Source organism: Plectropomus leopardus, chromosome 3 (assembly GCF_008729295.1).
Source record: "Plectropomus leopardus isolate mb chromosome 3, YSFRI_Pleo_2.0, whole genome shotgun sequence".
NCBI lineage: Eukaryota > Metazoa > Chordata > Actinopteri > Perciformes > Serranidae > Plectropomus > Plectropomus leopardus.
In genome coordinates, this window is record NC_056465.1 from 37,151,443 (window position 1) to 37,161,410 (window position 9,968).

A 9,968-nucleotide genomic window follows, 5' to 3' on the forward strand; every position below is an offset into this window, starting at 1 on the left:
CACTCTGTTCTGGGATGATAAATAACAGAATAACTAAAATAACAACAATTGGAACAACTGGCCAACCAATTTAACCATCAAACTGGAAAACATTTGTTGTGTTTCCGTCTTTTTGGCTCCAACTGACAGCAGACTTTGCGGACCTTCTGAATCTGCGCTTTAAACCGCTTTCATGTCACTGACGTTTTATTTCCTGTCTGTCTCCAGTTTCGTCAGTTTTGGAGGATAACATGAGTTCACTTCAGCACTTTGGCATGACGAAGCAAGTTACTGCAGGCAGAGTGACGTCACATCCCTGCAGGTTTGTGTTCTGCCTGTTCCACAACTGTATGATACTTTTTTGACTCCAGTAAAATAAACTCTACTGTGTGTGTGTGTGTGTGTGTGTGTGTGCGCGCGCGCGCACGCATGTGCGTGGCGCAGCCTCGCCCTCCTGCAAACAGGAGGCGACACAGAGAAGAGCAGAGAGACACCTTTATTTCTGATGTTATTGCACCAAAATCATAATGAAGGTTTTCCACGGTTCCCACTTCTTGAGTCCAGATGGAGACCCAAGTCTTTTGAAGGTGAGACTCAAAGTCAGCGTCAGTGTGTTTGTGACTTGACACATTTTCCCTCAAATAAAATGGGAGGAGCTGAAAGTGAAATCCAGTTTGTCCAGATTCCATTTTAAACTCGGCAGCAGTCACACACACAGGTCATCTGAGGCAGGGTGAGTGTTTCTACATAATGATTACTGTGATTTACTATCACATAATCTATGGTAACTAATTTGAGCTGATATTGCCTTTCATGTTTGTGTTGTGGTCTAAAAACTGTAAAAAAAAAAATGTTAGCAGACACCCAGAAATTATTTTCATTACTGTTCGAGTAGTCTGTGAGTACTGGAAAGATTTTTGTGATGATACAAAAGTGTCTCAACCGACCCCGCTCTCCCCTACTCTATATCATTAAAATACCCACTCGATATGTGATCAGTGTCTGTAAATACGAAGTAACTGACTGTATAGGTAAAGTTCTGACTTCATTATACTGTGTGTGTTTGTGTGTCCTTTTGTCTCAGATTCACGAAGATGAGTTATTTGGAAGAAGTGGAGGACAGACCAGAGTCCCCAGTGTCCATCTGTCTGCCTGTGAAAAATGACCAAATTAAAGATGAACCTCCACTCTTCAGTAATGAACCTGGACCTTCACATACAAAGTAAGAGACAGTTTCTGATGTAAACTGACCTGAACATGGTTCAGTTTTAATATTATCTAATAATTTACACTACAACACTGTGTTTTTAAAATTACATTAAGTATTGTTTTATTCAGTCAAGGAGGATCATTTAAATTTGGGTATCTACTCATACAGGATCCAGCCTGACTTATATTTATCCAAATGTTGATTAGACTTGTATCTTACACATTTTATGAACAGCTGCAGCTGCTGAATCTGACATATCTTTGTGCTACCTGCATGAAGGGTTCAGCTTCATTGTCACTGTACAATACAGGACTGCATACTGAAATTCCTCCAGGTTGCACACACAGAACATGTAAAAAGTGCAGTAGGTTATAGTGAAGAAACACGGCAGAGTTAGTAAGTTATAGTTTATTTTATATGAACATCACAGTAGCATTGGAGATGTATGCACAAGAACCAGACGTCCTGTGGTTAGTGATTGTAAACACAGGCAAGTTAAAAAACACAGTAGAGTGTAAAAAGAATGAGTACAGTAAAAAAATGGCTTAGAGTAGAGTACAGAAACACAATCCAGTACAGTGAATAAGCACAGTAGATCTCAGTAACGTTGTGCAGTAGAGGATAATAAAGGAATGCAGTTCAGTACAACAAGGACACTCAGTTTAGCTCTTAGTTGAGGTTTGTGATGCATGTGATTAGAGTGCAATAAAAGTAGCTCACAGTAAATAACCACAGTAGACTTTAGTGAAGTTGTAAATATTGCTTTCTTAAACTACTGTTCAGAAGATGCAGATGGAGAAATGAACAAATGTATCTGTTTTTATTATCAAATCTTATTTATGTGTCATATTAATGTTACCTCTGCTCTTTACATGGACTAATTATGCGCTTAAAACATTTGTTGTTTCCGTAGACAGAGAGCAAAGTCTCCAGGATCCGTCTGTCTGTCTCTGAAGAGTGACTGGTCTGTAAGGAATCCTCCACTCTTCAGTAATGAACCTGGACCTTCAGACACAAAGTAAGAGACTGTTTCTGCTGTGAACTGACCTGAAGATGACTCAGTTTTTAATATTTTCTGATGATCGCCGCTACAACACTGTTTTTATAATGACGTGACATATTAGCACTAAAATAAGACATTAGAATGGAAATAGGATACACAGATATAAACACAGATAAGCTTCAAGTATCGATCTGATATGAATCAATGTTCAACTGGTCAACAGTGTTCAGAGTACACTGCATACATGACAGATTTGTAAACAAACAAAAAAGAGCAACAGAGAAGAGGGAAGGAATAAAAGTACTAAAACAAGGTCAGTTAGTTGTGTAGGGTTGTGTGTGAAAGTGTGTGACAGTGTCTTTGTATGTGTGTTGGAGGTCAGGGACAGACTTGGTGTAATTTTGTCATGTCAATTTTATTTATAAGCCCGTAGGGCTGGGCGAAATGGAAAAAAGTCTTATCACAATAATTGAATCTCTATATTCTTTCATGTGGATTTCAAAACAGTCCAGGACTTAAAGGGTGAATGATATGAATTTGCTGAGGTGTGGGATTAATCTTTGTACCAGTTCAGACCACATCTTCAGTTTTACCTGTAGCTCAAGTTTGTCTGAATTTCCACCAAAAACACCAAAACTAAAAATAAGTGAGGACTGGCTGCTTCCTATCAAGAACAGTTTCACTGCAGTGAAATGTTTAAACAAATTAGGAAGTTTTTTGCTCTTTGACAACTGTTTTACAGTCGAGCGCAATATTTATCGGGAGAGTTTCATGAAGCTCCACCAAGAGATATTCGAACTGCAAGAAATTCAGTGTGTGAATAAAGCAAACTATTTTCAGCTGAGGTGGCAGGAGGTGAAGTTTGTGTTCGTCTCCACAGAGAGGAGAAGGAGGAGCAGCTGTCCTGCTGTGCTCTGTGTCAGGATGTCCTGAAGGATCCAGTCTCTTCCAGCTGTAGACACTGGTTCTGCAGTCAGTGCGTCACCTCATACTGGGACCAGTCTGCTTCATCAGGAGACTCCTCCTGTCCCCAGTGTGGAGACGGATCCAGAACAGGCAGTCACACCAGCACTGTACAAAGTAAGACTGTACATCTGTCCTCTGATGTCAACAAGTCAGAAAACAGGATTCTTCTTGATTTATTTTATGTTGTTCTGCATCAATATTAAATATTTAACTGAAGATCAAACATTTAAAACCTTTTTTTGTTATTTGTCTGAATATCATGGCTTCTCTTTTTCTTTAGTCTCATATTTTTCCGTCTCTGTCAGCAGATGTTGGTCTGCAGGAGGTTTTAGACGAACATAAGATCAGTCTGAAGAGCAGATGTGAACGTGTGACTGAAGGAACTAATGAAAGAGGAAGTGAAACCCTCCTAAACAGGATCTACACTGAGCTCTACATCACAGAGGGACAGAGCGAAGACGTTAATACCCAACATGAGGTGAGACAGCTTGAGACAGCGTCCAAGAAGAAGACCCTCCAGGACACTCCAATCAAGTGCCACGACATCTTTAAAGCCTTACCTGACCAACAGAAACGCATCAGAGTCGTTCTGACGAGCGGCGTCGCTGGCGTTGGAAAAACCTTCACGGTGCAGAAGTTCACTCTGGACTGGGCCGAGGGTTTGGAGAACCAGGATGTCAGTCTGGTGGTTCTGCTTTCGTTCAGGGAGCTGAACTTGATCAGAGATGAGCGGTTCAGTCTCCTCTCGCTGCTCCATGTTTTCCATCCGACATTACAGAAGGTCACAGCAGAGGAGCTCGCCGTCTGTAACGTTTTGTTCATCTTTGACGGCCTGGACGAAAGCAGACTTTCTCTGGATTTCAACAACAGTGAGGTCGTATCTGATGTCACACAGACGTCATCAGTCAACCTGCTGCTGACAAACCTCATCGAGGGGAATCTGCTGCCCTCGGCTCTGGTCTGGATCACTTCCCGACCCGCGGCAGCCGATCAGATCCCTCCTGCACGTGTTGACAGGGTAACAGAAGTACGAGGCTTCACCGACGCCCAGAAGGAGGAGTACTTCAGGAGGAGAGTCGGCGATGAAGAGCTGTCCAGCAGAATCATCTCACACATCAAGACATCCAGGAGCCTCCACATCATGTGTCTGATCCCAGTCTTCTGCTGGATCACGGCTACAGTTCTGGACCACATGTTGACCACAGAGCAGAGAGGAGAGCTGCCCAAGACCCTGACCGACCTGTACTCACACTTCCTGCTGGTTCAGACAAAGAGGAAGAAGCACAAGTATGATGAGACGAGTCCACGGGAGCTGACGGAGGCTGACAGGGAAGTTGTTCTGAAGCTGGGGAGGCTGGCGTTTGAACATCTGGAGAAAGGAAACATCATGTTCTACCAAGAAGACCTGGAGCGATGTGGTCTGGATGTCACAGAGGCCTCGGTGTACTCAGGAGTTTGTACCCAGATCTTCAGAAGAGAGAGCGTGATCTTCCAGAAAACCGTCTACTGCTTCGTCCATCTGAGCGTTCAGGAGTTTCTGGCTGCAGTCTACGTGTTTCACTGTTACACCAACAGGAGGACAGAGGTCCTGGAGGACTTCCTGGGGACAGACCAGTATGATTACAAATCCCTGGATGTCTTCCTGGAGAGAGCCATGGAGAAATCCCTCCAAAGTGAGAATGGTCACCTGGACCTGTTTGTTCGCTTCCTTCATGGCCTCTCTCTGGAGTCCAACCAGAGACTGTTGGGAGGCCTGCTGGGTCAGACTGACAACAGTCCAGAGATCATCCAGAGAGCCATCAGAAACCTGAAGGAGATGAACACGGACGATATCTCTCCTGACAGAAGCATCAACATCTTCCACTGTCTGCTGGAGATGAACGACGACTCAGTCCATCAGGAGATCGAAGAGTTCCTGAAGTCAGAGACCAGATCAGAGAGGAGACTCTCTGAGATCCAGTGCTCGGCTCTGGCCTACGTGCTGCAGATGTCAGAGGAGGTTCTTGATGAGTTGGACCTGATGAAGTACAACACAACAGAGGAGGGACAATACAGACTGATTCCAGCTGTGAGGAACTGCAGAAAGGCTCAGTAAGTCCAGATGTGATTAATATCATAAAACAGTTTTTAGGTACACATTATACACACTTTAAAATTCTTAATGTTCTTTAAAGGTACAAGGTAGATTTATTAAGGTATTAAGGTAGATTTTCAGATTAAAATTAGTCCTTGATCCTGCTACATCTTTGGAGTTGAAGGATGAGTTGATTTAAATCAGAAGCTACTATGAAGACTCCAACCGGCTGCTTGGGCATGCTGCTGCTGATGGCATCATACAATTCCTGCAGTACATTTTTTGAATTTGCATCACAGTCTTATGTCCTGTCAGCCCTGAACAGGGGTAGACAGGACCTCATGGTTTACACCTGCACAATGAAGACTAGAAAACTGGACCTGTTGTTCACAAAGAAATGTACAATAACCATTTTTTTTACTACAAGAACACACTCTACAGAAAAATCCAGTTACTATGCAGGTCTAATCAACTCAGGTTAAGGGAAAACAAAGGCCCTATTCTCAGTGGTTAACAACATACGACAACCGCACCAAATCCACCCTGACAAAATGTGACAGTTTCTTACGCATCATTGAGAAGTCTGCAGTTTGTCCCTCCCCTCAGGTAAGAAGTCTGGGTGTCATCCTCAACAGTAACATTAATCACCTCTGCCCATCTCTCACACCTGAAAGCACCACCATTCTCATTCACACCCTGGTTACATCTCACATTGACTACTGCCACTCCTTTCTTTTCGGTCTACCTCTCAAGTCCCAGGATACTGCACACTGGTTAATCATCAAATGCGTGATGTAAATATAAAGTGTGCTCTTTCATAATAACATATTTTGTGATATGTGTGTCTTGACAGACTCTCTGGCTGTGGACTCAGTGAGACTCACTGGGAAGTTGTGGCCTCAGCTCTGAAGTCCAACCCCTCTCATCTGACAGAGCTGGACCTGAGCTGCAACGACCTGCAGGATTCAGGGATGAAGCAGCTGTGTGCTGGACTGGAGAGTCCAAACTGCAGACTGGAGACTCTGAGGTCAGTTCACTTGCTAAGGTTTTCCTTTTTTGGTATCTATTAAAATAATATCCTTGACTGAGGTTACAAAACTCTCAAATTATTTGACAGAAATGTTCAGTCTTTCCAAATGGTTGATCTATTGGTAACAAATCAGAAGAAATGATGATCAGAATGAAATCATCAAGTTTGACATTCATCAAAACAAAAATGAATACTTTATCTCATTTGTTCTCTATTCAGACTGATGAATTGCAGGTTGTTGGAGATCAGCTGTGCTTCTCTGGCCTCAGCTCTCAAGTCCAACCCCTCCCATCTGACAGAGCTGCATCTGAGTGGAAACAACCTGCTGGATTCAGGAGTGAAGCTGCTGTGTGGTTTTCTGGAGAGTCCAAACTGCAGACTGAAGACTCTGAGGTCAGAAACCAACTTTTACTCTGGAGTTGGTATGATGTGAAAGTTGTAGTGACACTAAATTGCAGACAGCAGGCTGATATTATCCTGATCCACACTGAGTATCTTCATGCTGAAGTCTATTTTCTTCTTCAGTGGTTTCATCCATTGACTGTGGCAGAGCAATGTTGAGCTGAAACCTTAATACAAAACAGAAAATTACTCTGAACCTATTTAACATCTGATTTCAAGTCTTTAAATGCATGCGTTGTGTTTGGCTGGCAGAGTTTAAGAGCTGACGTCGTCCGTCTTTATTGAAGCAGCAGCGTGTTGTCATTAATATTCACGAGGGCTCTTTTTCGATTTTACAGTTTTTAAGCTGCATCCCGTTGAGTTCAGGTGTTTTAAGTTTCCACTTTCAAAACTTCTACTTTCTGAACTCTCTTCACCTCTAAACACATAATTAAACACTGAAGGATTTCAAGCAGGAAAATTGGGCCTCATTCACCAACTTTTCTTAAGATAAAATTTCCTCTTTAAACCCCCATAAGCACTTTTCACAAACATTTTGACATTCACTAATGTTTACTTATTTGTGATTTGCTCTTAAGTAAGAACAGAACCTACACACACTGAAGAGTGCTCTTATGAACATTTAAGCGCTGACATGTTTGAGAAAAATAAGTGGTTATTGCGTTTTCTTCCGTTCCACAGTTGTATAGTATAAAAATATTTAAACTACGATGATCATTTTGTGATTTATAATAATGAAGGCGCTGACTCAGGGCTCAGGTCTGTGTCCAGACGTTCAGCTGATGGCACACTGTTGTGTCGGTCCAGCTCAGATGGGTCTCTGCCTGCTGTTGCCCCTCCAGTGCAGCTCTCATCTGAATTTTGCAGTTTTTGGGTTTTTTTTTGTTGTCAGATTTCAAATCAAACCACTTCTTTTTAACCTCATCCCTACTGCGCCCTTCTCCAGATGCAGTACTCGAACAGTGTGTGGTAGCATCCCATGCATCTCTTGTGTGTGACTTTATATCCAGAATATGCGGCACTAAATATCATCGCTCGTTTGCAGTTCTCTACCTGCAGCAGTACCTCCACTTCACAACCACAGAAGTCTTTATATATATATATTCATGTAGATAGATAGATAGATAGATTTGGCATTTTCTCAGTTTTACCTCTTGTGACTTTTGTGTCTGCACATGGCCCTTCAGTCTCATGCCCTTTTAAGGGCATATGTGGGTGTTTCCTTACGCTAATCAGGAATAACTGGCACGAGATTCATCAGTCTGAGAACGAGTGTGAACAATTCTGACGGTTAAGAACATCGTCATGAATCTGGCAACGTTTTTTTTAAGAACTTCAGAAAAATTTACGAAGGAATTTAAGAAGATACTCAGGAAGATGTTGGTGAATGAAGCCTTTTGTTTTCTAAAGTGACGTCATTTATTCTTTGTTCAGACTGAGTTCCTGCAGGCTGTCAGAGATCAGCTGTGCTTCTCTGGTCTCAGCTCTGAAGTCCAACCCCTCCCATCTGACAGAGCTGGACCTGAGCCTCAACGAGCTGCAGGATTCAGGAGTGAAGCTGCTCTGTGATTTTCTGGAGAGTCCAGACTGCAGACTGAAGACTCTGAGGTCAGCTCACTGACTGTTTCTGCTTTAGATCGTATATATTCATACAACAGTTGGACTAATTATGTAATAACATAACTTAGATCCAAAAAAATGTACATTTCCATTTATTCATATTTAAATTTTTCTTATACGGATTTAGTGTTCAGTCACAATAGATGTGTTTCGTAAAGAAAATGTAGAAAATGTCCACTGTGAGTAAATTTCAATATACAATTTTTAGTAAGTGGTTTGAATCGATAAAGTTTACTCGCTGAAGTAGAAATAGTTCTCTGGTTTCTGTTTATTTCAAAGTTTTCATAAATAATGTCTCAGTGATATTAATTTTTCAGAGCACACACACACACACACACACACACACACACAGTCTCTAAACTATATGAAAAAGCACAGTGAAATAGCTTTGTGAGATTTATTTTTAATTCCTTATTTATTATGATATAAGTAGATCCTTTTTGCTTATAAAGCAATAACACTGCATGTTTTATGTGCCGCGGCTGCAAAAGCAATATTCTGTTTTTTGAGATGACGAGTACGATTAGGCTGTTTTGGTGGACAGTGTGAGAAACTCGAGGGATGATTGATATTGATCCTTAAGAACACACGCACACACACACACACATTTCTAAAAGCAGCTGTTTAAAGGATCGTTACAGTATTGATCTTCTAATGACAGAGCTGACTGAGATCGGCAGCGTGTCTTTGATGTGTGTTGACATGAATAGGTGTGTGAATGTTGTGCAGACATCTGGATGATGTGTGTAGAAGGCTGACATTATGATGATCCACAATCACACGCCGACAAAGTCACTGCTCATTTTAGGGAACAGCTCATTGATTAGGACACAGTAATGTTGAGCTACACATTTGAAACCTCAAGACATCTGATTGGATTATTAATGACTTTCATCTTCATCGTTTATTCTTTGTTCAGACTGAGTTCCTGCAGGTTCTCAGAGATCAGCTGTGCTTCTCTGGCCTCAGCGCTGAAGTCCAACCCCTCCCATCTGACAGAGCTGGACCTGAGTGACAACAAACTTAAGAAATCAGAAGTGATGCTGCTGTGTGACCTTGTGGAGAGTCCAGACTGCAAACTGGAGATTCTGAGGTCGGTAAAGGGTTAAAGTCAGTCCGTTCTGGTTTGGGCTGTATCGTAGTTAATACAGTTTGTTTCACAGCAGAGATCCAGTATGTGCAGTGAAATGTGCAGAGTGAACAGACTCGATGGCCAGAGTCTCTGCAGGTGTGTGAGCTTCGTGTTTACTCCAACGCATTAACACGAGAGCTGAAAGGAAGCCGCTCCACTCCTGGTCTGAACTGGACTGAAGTCCCTGCTGGTCTCAATGCTGGAAGTGCTGCATCACTGACTGACAGCTGATTCATGACTTCTGTTGTCTCTGTCTTCTTCTCTCGTCAGCCTCTAAGGATCTCGGTCAGAGCGAGTGATCAGAAAGGTGGACATGTTGAGAGGATCAGCTGATGGTCCAGAGAGGCCGAAGCAGCAGCATCAAACTGGTATGGAGAGACTCGGACTGGACCATGTTACTGGGAGGTGGAGTGGAAATGACTCTCAGTGCTGCAGTCTAATTATTTTTTTCACTATTCTTTTTTTGTTTTCTACATTTTTTATGTTATTGTGTGAAAAGTGATATACAATAAAGTCATTGATTGTTTTCTTAATTTTTAATTTTCTTTTTTT

General features: G+C 42.1%; 1 protein-coding gene across 1 annotated transcript; it reads left to right on the forward strand.

Moving 5' to 3' along the window:
* The first annotated feature begins 233 nt into the window (after positions 1–233).
* On the forward strand, positions 234–9,911 carry LOC121941065 (NLR family CARD domain-containing protein 3-like). Its single transcript, XM_042483780.1, has 10 exons — positions 234–301; positions 1,064–1,201; positions 2,103–2,207; positions 3,073–3,272; positions 3,464–5,249; positions 6,086–6,259; positions 6,482–6,655; positions 8,099–8,272; positions 9,204–9,377; positions 9,687–9,911. The coding sequence occupies exons 1-10, from the start codon at positions 255–257 to the stop codon at positions 9,691–9,693; spliced, it is 2,979 nt and encodes a 992-aa protein (XP_042339714.1). The 5' UTR covers positions 234–254; the 3' UTR covers positions 9,694–9,911.
* The last annotated feature ends 57 nt before the right edge of the window (positions 9,912–9,968 follow it).